Source organism: Neoarius graeffei, chromosome 10 (assembly GCF_027579695.1).
Source record: "Neoarius graeffei isolate fNeoGra1 chromosome 10, fNeoGra1.pri, whole genome shotgun sequence".
NCBI lineage: Eukaryota > Metazoa > Chordata > Actinopteri > Siluriformes > Ariidae > Neoarius > Neoarius graeffei.
Window position 1 is genome coordinate 90,771,022 of NC_083578.1, and position 13,479 is coordinate 90,784,500.

At 47.2% G+C, this 13,479-nt stretch overlaps 1 protein-coding gene across 1 annotated transcript in view; it reads right to left on the reverse strand.

Annotated features, from left to right (window-relative positions):
- Positions 1–1,242: 1,242 nt before the first annotated feature.
- def6a (DEF6 guanine nucleotide exchange factor a) overlaps positions 1,243–13,479 on the reverse strand; it is a 31,072-nt gene continuing 18,835 nt past the window's right edge. The window contains exons 7-11 of the mRNA XM_060932615.1: positions 7,053–7,351; positions 6,792–6,958; positions 4,887–5,085; positions 4,699–4,789; positions 1,243–2,323 (exon numbers count right to left, since the gene is read on the reverse strand). Of these exons, the coding sequence (XP_060788598.1) occupies positions 2,157–2,323; positions 4,699–4,789; positions 4,887–5,085; positions 6,792–6,958; positions 7,053–7,351 (923 nt within the window). The 3' untranslated portion in view covers positions 1,243–2,156. The remainder of the gene's footprint in view (positions 2,324–4,698; positions 4,790–4,886; positions 5,086–6,791; positions 6,959–7,052; positions 7,352–13,479) is intronic.

Here is a 13,479-nt window from a genome sequence, read left to right on the forward strand (position 1 = left end):
AAAACCATGATAATTCAACCAAAATCGAAGTCACCATGATTATTTCTTGCGTCATTAAGGCTAGGAAGCTAAACTAAATACTGTATGAGCAAGTCGATGTAAACTTGTGTGAAAGTTCAAATACAAAAAACAAAACTGGAGACGGTTTTATAACACCACAGTTTAATTAAATACTCCAAATATGGGGGGGGGGGGGATTGTTATATTCTTCTTACTCATTAGGTGATATCTGTTATCACCCAGATGAGGATGGGTTCCCTTTAGAGTCTGATTCCTTTCAAGGTTTCTTCTTTGTCATCTGAGAGAGTTTTTCCTCACCACCGTCACCACAGGATTGATCGTCAGAGATAAATTAGGGATAAAATTAGCTCATCTTTAAAGCCTTTAATTTTCTGTAAAGCTGCTTTGTGACAATGTCTGTTGTTAGAAGCACTATATAAATAAACTTGACATATATAATTTAAGGGCGTGGAATATCTAATATCGTATTTTGATATCTTCAGTTGGTGCCAGATCGCCATGGTTACCGTGGCCCAACCCAAAGGCTGTGAAGTGACAACAGCGCCCTCTGGTGTCCAAGTACACTAAACAGTTATAGCAGTTTTAATTTAATTATAAAGATGTAATTAAATTGTGTGCAATTCTACAGCTACAGTATAAATTCTATAAGTACCATGTAATATTTTCTAAACTCTGCACGTACAAGATTTTTAAAGGGTCTTTTTTTCATTACATGTTAAAGCAATAGTTGTCTTGGTTCATATCCATTGTGTTTCCTTAAACACAAACCTTATTCAGCAGAACATTTAAAGATGTTTAGAACCAGGACTCAGTGGAGGCATTTCATGTCCCAGCTGATTCAGAAGTCAAAGCAGAGGCACAATTTGGAAAAAAACAAAAAGGAAATCTGATGTTCACTTCACACCATTTTTTGGACAATCAATCAATAATTATTCATAATTCACTGAAGAAACATTTCAAAGCCTGGCATGTAAAGCACTGTAATAGTTTGACTAAAACTCAAGCGTTTGGCCTGTGTGTGCATTCTCAGTTTTGACATGCTTTCTGCAGCATGAACAGGAAGTGCAGAAACCACAGTGGGTGTCTTCAGAGTTTCAGCTCATTTCCTTCAGTCTTATACACCCTGTAACTTAAAATCTGAACAGAAAACCACCAAGGCCCTTCAACCTTGTATGTGTTCGTATGACTGGAAACCGTGTTTATCATCACTTGGGACTCTGGTATTGTGCCATTTTGATTTATTGTACACTTAGCCTTTACATGCAGACGAAGCAATAAAAACTACAATGTGAAATACAGAATAATCGTTAGCCACGTTTACAAGCACACAAAAGGTCTCAGCATACTTCATGACATCTGCGAGGTTTACATGAAGGTGAAACCACACCCTCAAGCTTATTTACTGAATTTGTGGTCCTGTATGAGTCCTCCAGTACTGCAGGTGGCGCTGTTAAAATTTCAGGACTATTTCTATGATTACAGGAAGATGACCGGTTGCTGGTGGGTGAACAGAAAGACATGATGGAACAAGAGGAAGAGCTGCTTCTGTTATTCCATATTTACAAAAAAAAAGGGACAATTAAATAAACTGAGGGATGAGGATGGTGAGGACGGCGAGTGTGATACATTGACAAGGAGACCCACTTTTCTACTTTTTTTTTTATACCTTGAGATGATGTCTGTTTGCTCCACATTACCGTCACGTTGTTTGTGGAAGCTAGCCGAACGTCATCTTTGCTTGAAGTACACCGAGGCCTTTAATGCTCAGGTCCTCTGAGAAAATCCAAGTCTCGCTAAACCGAGTGTAATCATCACGTGTTTGTAACGTACAACATGTATACATCTACAAGCAAAATTCAGGATTAAAACTGTTGTGAACAGTTAATATTTTCCACAAGGAGTGTGTAAACACAGGAGTTGTGTTGGATTCTGCATTAGTTGCATTAGTAGCTGTATGCTTTGCTTCGATTCCGTCATGCATCTTAAAGGAAGCGTTAAGTATTGAGGTAAGTCACTGAGTCTGTGGGGTTTTGGGAGATTTACACTGCTGAAGTGGTGGCTTCTGTAGTGCGCTCTCGCTCTCTCTCTGCCAATGAAAACTGAAACCGAGGTGTGGATCTTGTTGGCCACGCCTCTCAGTGTGTGTTCATGGTTCCATTGGAGGGCTTTGAGAGTCGGTTCTCTAACGTGTTCTCTTTGCTCTCCTCATCCTGTTCGCTGCTTGTCCTTCTGAGCCGCAGCCCCGGATCCTTCTGCGGCGGGATACGGAAACTGGAGTAGCCTCCTGGCGACATCCGCTTCTCTGCAAAACACACAGAGGATTCAAAACACACACACACACACACAGCCTGAAATGCAAATCATAACTTTAATCTATCAAAGCCAACAGGGGTCAAGGTTTTAAAGCACCATTTTAATATATAGGTAGGCAGAAAGAAAAAGAAAGGTAGGTGCTAATATTAGACAACTTCATCTCACAGAAAGCAAGATATGCACACGGACAGGTGAGGAAGTGAATAACATTGATTATCTCATTACAGTGGCATCTGTCAAGGGGTGGGGTTTATTAGGAAGCAAGAGAACAGTCAGTTCTTGAAGTTGATGTGTTAGAGCAGGAAAAATGGGCGAGCATAAGGATCTGAGTGACTTTGACAAGGGCCAAACTGTGATGGCTAGATGATTGAGTCTGAGCATCTCCAAAATGGCACATCTTGTGGGGTGTTCCTGGTATGCAGTGGTTAGTACCGAACAACAGTGGTCCAAGGAAGGACAACCGGTGAACCAGTGACAGAGTCATGGGTGGCAAAGGTTCACTGATTCGCATGGGGCATGAAGGCTAGCCCATATGGTCCAAATCCACAGAAGAGCTACTATAGCACAAACTGCTGAAGAAGGTAATGTGTCGTCATTCACATTTCCAGCAGTTTGTGCTACAGTAGCTCTTCTGTGGGATTAGACCATATGGGCTAGTCTTTGTGCCCCATGCAAATCAATGAACCTTTGACACCCATGACCCTGTCACTGGTTCTCCTTCCTTGGACCACTTTTGGTAGGTACTAACCACTGCATACCGGGAACAAGTCAAGTCAAGTCTATTTTGTATAGCGCTTTTAACAATAGATATTGTCACAAAGCAGCTTTACAGAATTTGAATGAATTAAAACATGAGCTAATTTTATCCCTAATGATGAAGCCTGTGGTGATGGTGGCAAGGAAAAACTCCTCCAGATGACACAAGGAAGAAACCTCGAGAGGAACCAGACTCAAAAGGGAACCCATCCTCATTTGGGCAACAACAGACAGCATAACTATAACATTAACAGTTTTAACATGAAGTCAGTTTCGTTGATGTTATAAACTCTTCACTGATGGAAACTTGAGTGCAAAACTGTTCATGACAACTGCAGTCCTAAAGTTAGCAAGTCAACTGTAGTCCTCAGCCATAAAAGCATTACTGTAAGAGTCCAGAGCGTCTTCCAAGTGTGACTTTCAACTGTCCTCATGGGGCCGTCCTCCACAGGAGCGATGTGATGAGACTCCAACCAGACACAGGGCACCAGGATGGATCAGGCAGGTCTGAGGAGCAGAAGAGGTTCAGCACCTCGATCCCAGGACCGACATGTAACTCAGAGGAACAGATTGGGGGGGGACGTGACACACTCCACAAGATGTGCCATTTTGGAGATGCTCAGACCCAGTCATCTAGCCATCGCAAAAAGGATGGAACAGAGATGCTAATGAAGGTTTTCTCGCCAAGTGAAATCAAAGTGAGCTCCCAGATCCCCAGTTCACTCCTCAACTGTCCAGAGAGATAGAGAACGAGAGAGATGGACAGGTTTCCTCCTTACCTCCCAAAATGGAGGCCCACTTCTCAGCTCCCCTAGGAAGCATTACAACAGCGTCTAGTAAAGGAGGATCTGACAGACACTCAAACCTAACATTCAGGAGAAATAATCTGGATTTCGTTACAGGACCAGCTTTTAATCCTCTTGCTGATGATCAAAGGGGTCATCAGCGTTGACCAAGCCAGTCTACCTGATGAACATGTGCACTGAGAAGGATTAGGACCATGTTCACTGAGGTTCTCTGGAAGTAGGGATTGGTGTGTCCAGTACTGCGAGTCATTCGGTCCCAGTGAGAGCTGCACTCACATTCTTAAATGTTAAATCCATGTTAATTCAGGGTCGTTTCTGCAAATGATGCACCTTTTGAAATTGCCATGTAAAGAATATCCAGTCAGGAGAACATCTGAAGATGATATTGATTGACGTTGTCCTGTTTACAGCTGAATCTGAGGCTTTGATGCGAGAAGGTGGAGATTAGAATTATGCCACTTTCAACCGCCGTAGCTTCAAGCTACAAATTGGGTGAAAATCTTGGACACATCCATGTTCATCTTTTGTTAGCAACAAGCTAGCCAGCTAACTGTATAGTCAGTGTTATTGATTTAACAAGTGAATATGTCGATTGATCTAAAGCTAATATGTGTGTACTGTAGTGCTACTGTGTGTACTGTCAATGCTGTTGATGAGCGGCCATCTTGTTTTGATGTTTTAATAAATGGAGGATAACCAAGTGCAAGTGGAGGAGATTGAATCAACTTGGGCCAAATTCACAAGCAATGGGATGAAGGAGCATGAGATTGAACACCCACCCACCCAACACACACACTCCTACCTCCAGGTCCAATAGGGTGCATCAGTCTGTTCATCTGAACGTTCCAGTGTTTGACATTAGTGCTCGCTTGCCGGAGCTTCCTCTGAGCAGCCTGATGATCGAACACACACACACACACACACACACACACTTAGCAATCAACAGAACCAGTGAATCCAGGAATATATATTTATACACAGTGTACCGACCACCACGTCCTGATCCACTCTGTGTCTGTTTGCTCTGATCTCTTCCAGCTGTTTCTGCGCCTCCTCCAGCGCTCGCGTTTTGTTTTCCATTTCCTGTTTGAGCTCCTGTTTTTCCTTCTGCTCTCTCTGAATGAACTCCTCCTGCTCCTCCTGCAGAGTCATCAGGGACTTCATCTTGTCCTCCTCTTCCTCCAGCAACCTGCACAATCATCATCATCACTACCAACATCATCTGCTCTTCCTCCTCCAGAAACCTGCATAATCACTAGCTCCATCACAATCATTACCATCATCACCTTCAACATCGTTCCATCATCAGTGATCAGAGCCTTCATCATTCCCCCTCCTCCTCCTATACATTTTAAAAGCTGGAGGGCTCTGCTAGGAGTTGTCACTCAAAAATACACAAAAACAATTTCCTCTCAATAAAAACCAATCAACATTCGACTCGAGAATGATTGACAGCTGGATACGAGTTCTGAACTCTGATATTACAGACACCCTGTAAGCCCCGCCCCTTTCCTCCATCTCGTATTTTTCCAAATGCTGTCTCTCATCTGGACTCGAATTTTCCGGCTTGAACTACACACTGACATGCTGTCCTCACTTTCTGTCACAGTAAATGGAAAAAGTTTTGAGTTCAACAATATGAAATAAAATCCTTCAGTGTGTTTGACTTCTGCTAAAATTAGACAAGTTAAATCAGATAAATATATTTACGAGGGGGGCGGCACGGTGGTGTAGTGTTTAGCGCTGTCGCCTCACAGCAAGATGGTCCGGGTTCGAGCCCCGTGGCCGGCGAGGGCCTTTCTGTGCGGAGTTTGCATGTTCTCCCCGTGTCCGCGTGGGTTTCCTCCGGGTGCTCCGGTTTCCCCCACAGTCCAAAGACATGCAGGTTAGGTTAACTGGTGACTCTAAATTGAGCGTAGGTGTGAATGTGAATGGTTGTCTGTGTCTATGTGTCAGCCCTGTGATGACCTGGCGACTTGTCCAGGGTGAACCCCGCCTTTCACCCGTAGTCAGCTGGGATAGGCTCCAGCTCGCCTGCGACCCTGTAGAACAGGATAAAGCAGCTACAGATAATGAGATGAGATATTTACGAGGGATGTCGAACGATGTGAAGTTTACTTTACAAAAAAAAAAGTATTTTCAAATAATTTTAATGTTAATGATAATTACAAAATTAAGCACATTTGCAAATAAAAAAAACCCTGAAATTTTAAAAAATTTATAATTAAAATAAAAAATTAGTATTAAAAATGATTAAAACATTTTGGTAGAAACTGTAGTGTGTGTGTAGACATGGTGTGTTTTTGCTTTGTTTTTTTTTGGGGGGGGGGTGCAGCGGCCTCTTGTCTGTTCCAGATAAAACACGAGAAAAAAAGTTTACATGCACACTTTCTTATTAACTGTATTAGGTAACATCTTTCACCTACAGTATGAGAGGAAGAAGGAAATTGCCCTTGTAAACTTTTCTCGTGTATAACATTTTAATTAAGACGGACAAGACAGTTTTTTTTTTTTCCTGATGCACACGCGCGCGCGCACACACTCCGGCTTCTACCTTAGGAAATGACTACAGCAAAAATGTTCTGTGATCATCACCAGAGTGTACATTGTCTCCTCCTCCTCCAGAAAACTGTACAGTCATTGCCTTCTCATTCTCTTTTAGTGATGTTCACCTTCTGAAAATAGCTGTGTGTGTGTGTGTGTGTGCGCGCGCGCACACGCGTGTGTCCATCCTTCAAGTTGAGTGTGAGATTAGCACTTCCTCTGGTGACTTCCTGATGAATGTTGTGTAAGTGCTTTATAGGGGAAGTTGTACACACTGTACTGATACACGAGGCCTCGAGCCCTTACAGCATTTCAAATCTGCGATATGTGTGTGTGTGTGTGTGTGTATACCTGGCTTGTTTGTATCGGTGCTGCTCCTCATCCTGTCTCGCTTTGATCTCCTGTCTCAGTGCCTCCTCTAATCTCTGCTGCAACTCCTCCAGCTCTTGGATCCGCCTCTTCTGACGCTCTGCCTCCTCCTCCTTCAGAGCCATCTCAGCCTGCATAAACACGCGTGCCTATACACACACACACACACACACACGTTAGCACTTATCATATTACTATTGCCCAGCTATAACCCCCCCACCACCACCAGAAACCCCCCAGTACCTCCTGTGCCTCCCTTAGCTGGAGCTCCAGTCCTTTTTGGAGCTGTTCGTGCTGTTCACGTCTCCGCTGTTCCTCTTGTTCGAGCAGTAGCTGTGCTTGTCTCTGCGCCTCCTTCAGGAGCTCCAGCTCAGCATTCTTGCGCTCGCGTTCCTCCTGTAGCAAATGGAGGTGCTGCAGCTCCTGCTCCTTCTCCTCCCGCCTCCTCTCCCTGCGTTCACGCTGCTCCCGCCGCTTCAGCTTCAGCTCCTTATGTAGGGAGCACTTCCCCTCTGCGTGTAGCCGGATAGCCGTCTGGATCGCTGGGGGACCAAATACAACATCCCACTTCAGTCTATGATGGACAAATTCATCACAACTTCTCACCATCATCATGCCATTGTGGAAACATCTCAAACCACATACTATTCACGATACAGACCATCACTGGTCCATGATGACACAATCAAAAATGTCACATCAGTCCACACTGGATACGTCTCAAACCACACCCTATTTACCATCACAGACATCTAACTATGCCATTCCTGAGCAGTCCGTTGTGGACCTGTCCAGAACCACACAGTGGGGCAGTGGTAGCTCATTGCCATTAGGCCACTGATTGGAAGGTTGCAAGATCAAACAATAACATCATCAAGCTGCCAATGTTGGGCTCTTGAGCAAGACCCTTAAACCTCATCCTGTCTCCACTGTACGTCACTTTGAATGAAAGCATCAGCCCAGTCACTGGCTCTTCATTTCAGTTTAATTTATACAGCACTTTAAGGAAAGACAATCACAAAGCAGCTTTACAGAAATACAGATTTAGATCTCTAATGTGTAACCCAGAGGTGACAGATCTGTTTAGTCAAGCCTTGTGTTAATGGTGTTTATGAGGTAAAGGAGTAGATCTGGAGGATCCTCAGACAGAGTGTTTTGGTAAACTGGGATGTACGGATGCTGTCAGTCCCCACTCGCTTGCTCACTCGAGTTTGTTGACGGTGTAGTGGCTGCTGCTTTATGTCCCGGGGCTCCCTCATACCTGTGTTACCTTCTGGCTCTCCCCTTTTAGTTATGCTGTCAGAGTTAGTTGCCGGAGTCCCTGCTTGTACTCGGTGCAATATGTATACTGTTCCTACTTATTCAGGTGACATTGGGCATACCTAACAACCTGTGTTTTCTCTCTCTTCTCTCTCCCCCTCCAATCTGTCCCTCTGAGTTACATGTCAATCCTGGGATCGAGGTGCTGAACCTCTTCTGCCCCTCGGACCTAGTTTGGCTAACGTGACTTCAAAGCTCTGCGAGCATTTGGTCTGGCAAAGATATTCAGCCCAATCGTTTCCCAAAGGCGTGGTTGACCCGCCTCCCTGAAATGCCTCAGTTTGCTACTGGTCGAAGCCAGAAAAGGCTGTGACGAAGCTTAAACCAATCACATCACTCTTTCCTCTGACGTATGTGACGCGACGGAAACTGCTTGAGTAACAGTAAGATGATAAATACCTCCAGGGCTGCTCTTTGCTCCGTTTTCAATGAGAACTTCCCGTTGAATGCTTTCAATACAGCATCTACCGCTGTGTTAAAGGCTTGCCGCTGCTCCATGTTCGTAATGTTTCTAGTGAATGAAGCACTTCCGGCATAGATTCTGTAAACAATCTATGGCTTCCAGTCGCAGTTCTGCTACGTCACTGCCTTGAACACGCCTCTACCCAGGGCCGTTGGAGATGCTCAAAGTTGATTGGCTCCCGATTTTTTGGGAGCTTGGAAGAGCTGGAGATAGCTTGCCTTGCCAGACTAAGCTCGCAACAGGCCCTCGTGTTGCGTCACACTTAGGATGGGCGGGCCCAGGCTACCTCGGACCTGCCTGATCCATCCTGGTGCCCTGCGTCTGGCTGGAGTCTCATCGCATCGCTCCTGTGGAGGACGGCCCCATGTGGACAGTTGAAAGTCACACTTGGAAGACGCTCTGGACTCTTACAGTAATGCTTTTATAGCTGAGGACTACGGTTGACTTGCTAACTTTAGGACTGTAGTTGTCATGAACAGTTTTACACTCAAGTTTCCATCAGTGAAGAGTTTATAACATCAATGAAACTGACTTCATGTTAAAACTGTTAATGTTATAGTCATGCTGTCTGTTGTTATCCAGGTGAAGATGGGTTCCCTTTTGAGTCTGGTTCCTCTCGAGGTTTCTTCCTCATGTCGTCTGAGGGAGTTTTTCCTTGCCACCGTCGCCACAGGCTTCATCATTGGGGATAGATTAGGGATAAAATTAGCTCATGTTTTAAGTCGTTCAAATTCTGTAAAGCTGCTTTGGGACAATGTCTATTGTTAAAAGCGCTATACAAATAAACTTGACTTGACAGTGGTGAGGACGACAAACTCCCTGCAATGACATGAGGAAGAAAGAGCCTTGAGAGGAACCAGGAGTCAAAAGAGAACCTGTTCTCTCCTGGGTGACGTCGGACAGTGTGATTATGAGTCATTACTTTTCCACAACTGTGTGCTATAAAACAGTCAAACAGTACTGAGCAGATCTTCAGTATGACTATCGGAGTCTTTTTTTAACAAACGAAACCTAAGCACTCTTTTGGCTTTGCAAGTCAAACCACTCTTCTCTTGCTTTGGTGTACCTACGTGGTACAGTACCAGTCTCCTCAGGACAGCCACACAAACACCATCCCGTTCCTCTTACATCATCAGTCCACTGCAGACGCAACCCAAACTTCACACACTGCTTACTCTACAGGCCACATAAACCCCATCACTGGGATCAGTTCACGTTGAGTGCATCTGAAACCATACAATTCTTATTCTTCTTCCAGTTGCTCCCGTTAGACGTCACCACAGCGGATCTGTTCTGCCAACCTATCCGGGCTTGAGACCGACACAAAGTATGCACTGGCTTTCAGCATGTAACCCCAGTGGCTGGGTATTTTATCTAACCTTCATGTCTTTGGACTGTGGGGGAAACCAGAGCATCTGGAGGAAACCCACACAGACACAGGGAGAACATTCAAACTCCACACAGAAAGGCCCCCGTTGGCCACTGGGCTCGAACCCAGAACCTTCTTGCTGTGGGGAGACAGTGCTAACCACTACACCACCAACACATACAATGGAATTCTCTGGTCCAAATTTTTTTAATGAAATATTTTTTTGAAGCCTAATGCTAATGACTAACCCTATCTTACACAATACTGAGCTCATTTTTACACCATATTATTATTATTATGATTATTATCTCATTTGGATTGTATTTTCAGTGTTAACATACACTCCCTCATACACCAAGACAAACACTAGATGAACATCCAACCATAAAATAACAACAATCAAGACATTTGTTCGAACAAATTTTGGTTCTAGTATTTGGGACAGAGCCTTTAAATGACAGACACTGCAGCATGATGTGAAGTTTTGGTGTTTCAGCCAGAATCAAAATGCTTCCCCCTTTGTGTAGTACAGTTTCAAATTTTCATCCAAGTGCACTGAGAAGCATGCTTGAATTACTGGTTGACCTCGTCTCGTCTCGTCTTCTTCCGCTTTATCCGGGACCGGGTCGCGGAGGCAGCAGTCTAAGCAGGGAAGCCCAAACTTCCCTTTCCCCAGACACCTCGGCCAGCTCCTCGGGAAGAACACCGAGGCGTTCCCAGGCCAGCCGAGAGACATAGTCCCTCCAGCGTGTCCTGGGTCTTCCCCGGGGCCTCCTCCCGGGGGGACATGCCTGGAACACCTCCCCAGGGAGGCGTCCAGGAGGCATCCGAAAAAGATGCCCGAGCCACCTCAGCTGATTCCTCTCGATGTGGAGCAGCAGCGGCTCTACTCCGAGCTCCTCCCGAGTGACTGTGCTTCTCACCCTATCTCTAAGGGAGCGCCCAGCCACCCTGCGAAGGAAACTCATTTCGGCCGCTTGTATCCGCGATCTTGTCCTTTCGGTCATTACCCAAAGCTCATGACCATAGGTGAGAGTCGGAACGTAGATCGACCGGTAAATTGAGAGCTTCGCCTTTTGGCTCAGCTCCTTCTTCACCACAACGGACCGGTAAAGCGACCGCATCACTGCGGAGGCTGCACCGATCCGCCTGTCGATCTCACGCTCCATCCTTCCCTCACTCGTGAACAAGATCCCGAGATACTTAAACTCCTCCACTTGAGGCAGAACTTCTCCACCAACCTGGAGAGGGCAAGCCACCCTTTTCCGGTCGAGAACCATGGCCTCGGACTTGGAGGTGCTGATTCTCATCCCAGCCGCTTCACACTCGACTGCAAACCGCCCCAGTGCATGCTGAAGGTCCTGGTTTGAAGAAGCCAACAGGACAACATCATCCGCAAAAAGCAGAGATGAAATCCTGTGGTTCCCAAACAGGATTCCTTCTGGCCCCTGGCTGCGCCTAGAAATTCTGTCCATAAAAATTATGAACAGAACCGGTGACAAAGGGCAGCCCTGCCGGAGTCCAACATGCACTGGGAACAGGTCTGACTTACTGCCGGCAATGCGAACCAGACTCCTGCTCCGTTCGTACAGGGACCGGACAGCCCTTAGCAAAGAGCCCCGAACCCCATACTCCCGAAGCACCCCCCACAGAATACTACGGGGGACACGGTCGAATGCCTTCTCCAGATCCACAAAGCACATGTGGACTGGTTGGGCAAACTCCCATGAACCCTCGAGCACCCTATGAAGGGTATAGAGCTGGTCCAGTGTTCCGCGACCAGGACGAAAACCGCATTGTTCCTCCTGGATCCGAGGTTCGACTATTGGTCGAATTCTCCTCTCCAGTACCCTGGAGTAAACCTTCCCTGGGAGGCTGAGAAGTGTGATTCCCCTATAATTGGGGCACACTCTCCGGTCCCCTTTCTTAAAAAGAGGGACCACCACCCCAGTCTGCCACTCCAGAGGCACTGTCCCTGACCGCCACGCGATGTTGCAGAGGCGTGTCAACCAAGACAGCCCCACAACATCCAGAGACTTGAGATACTCAGGGCGGATCTCATCCACCCCCGGTGCCTTGCCACCGAGGAGCTTGCAAACCACCTCAGTGACTTCGGCTTGGGTAATGGACGAGTCCACCTCTGAGTCATCAGCCTCAGTCTCCTCAGTGGAAGACATGACGGTGGGATTGAGGAGATCCTCAAAGTATTCCTTCCACCGCCCGACAATGTCCCCAGTCGAGGTCAACAGCTCCCCACCCGCACTGTAAACAGTGTTGGCAGAGTACTGCTTCCCCCTCCTGAGGCGCCGGACGGTTTGCCAGAATTTCTTCGAGGCCGACCGATAGTCCTTCTCCATGGCCTCCCCGAACTCCTCCCAGTTCCGAGTTTTTGCTTCCGCAACTGCCCGAGCTGCAGCACGCCTGGCCTGCCGATACCCGTCAGCTGCCTCGGGAGTCCTGGAGGTTAACATGGCCCGATAGGACTCCTTCTTCAGCTTGATGGCATCCCTTACTTCTGGTGTCCACCACCGGGTTCGGGGATTGCCGCCACGACAGGCACCGGAGACCTTGCGGCCACAGCTCCGAACAGCTGCATCCACAATGGAGGTAGAGAACATGGTCCACTCAGACTCAATGTCCCCCGCCTCCCTCGGAAGCTGGGAAAAGCTCTCCCGGAGGTGGGAGTTAAAGACCTCCCCGACAGAGTGCTCGGCCAGACGTTCCCAGCAGACCCTCACCATACGTTTGGGCCTGCCAGGTCTGTCCAGCTTCCTCCTCCGCCAGCGGATCCAACTCACCACCAGGTGGTGATCAGTTGACAGCTCAGCCCCTCTCTTCACCCGAGTGTCCAAGACATAGGGCCGGAGATCAGATGAAACGACTACAAAGTCTATCATTGACCTCCGACCTAAGGTGTCCTGGTGCCACGTGCACTTATGGACACCCCTATGCTCGAACATGGTGTTCGTTATGGACAAACCGTGACTAGCACAGAAGTCCAATAACAAAACACCACTCGGGTTCAGATCGGGGAGGCCGTTCCTCCCAACCACGCCCCTCCAGGTGTCACTGTCATCTCCCACGTGAGCATTGAAGTCCCCCAGTAACACAATGGAGTCCCCAGTCTGAGCACTCCTCAGTACCTCTCCCAGGGACTCCAAGAAGGCCGGATACTCTATACTGCTATTTGGGCCATAGGCACAAACAACAGCAAGAGCCCTCTCCCCAATCCGAAGGCGCAGCGAGGCGACCCTCTCGTTCACTGGGGTAAACTCCAACACATGGCGGCTGAGCTGGGGAGCTATAAGCAAGCCCACACCAGCCCGCCGCCGCTCACCACCGGCAACTCCAGAGAAGTGGAGAGTCCAGCCCCTCTCGAGGAGCTGGGTTCCAGAGCCCAAGCTGTGCGTGGAGGTGAGCCCGACTATCTCTAGCCGGTACCTCTCAACCTCCCGCACAAGCTCAGGCTCTTTCCCCCCCAGCGAAGTGACATTCCATGTCCCAACAGCCAGCCGCTG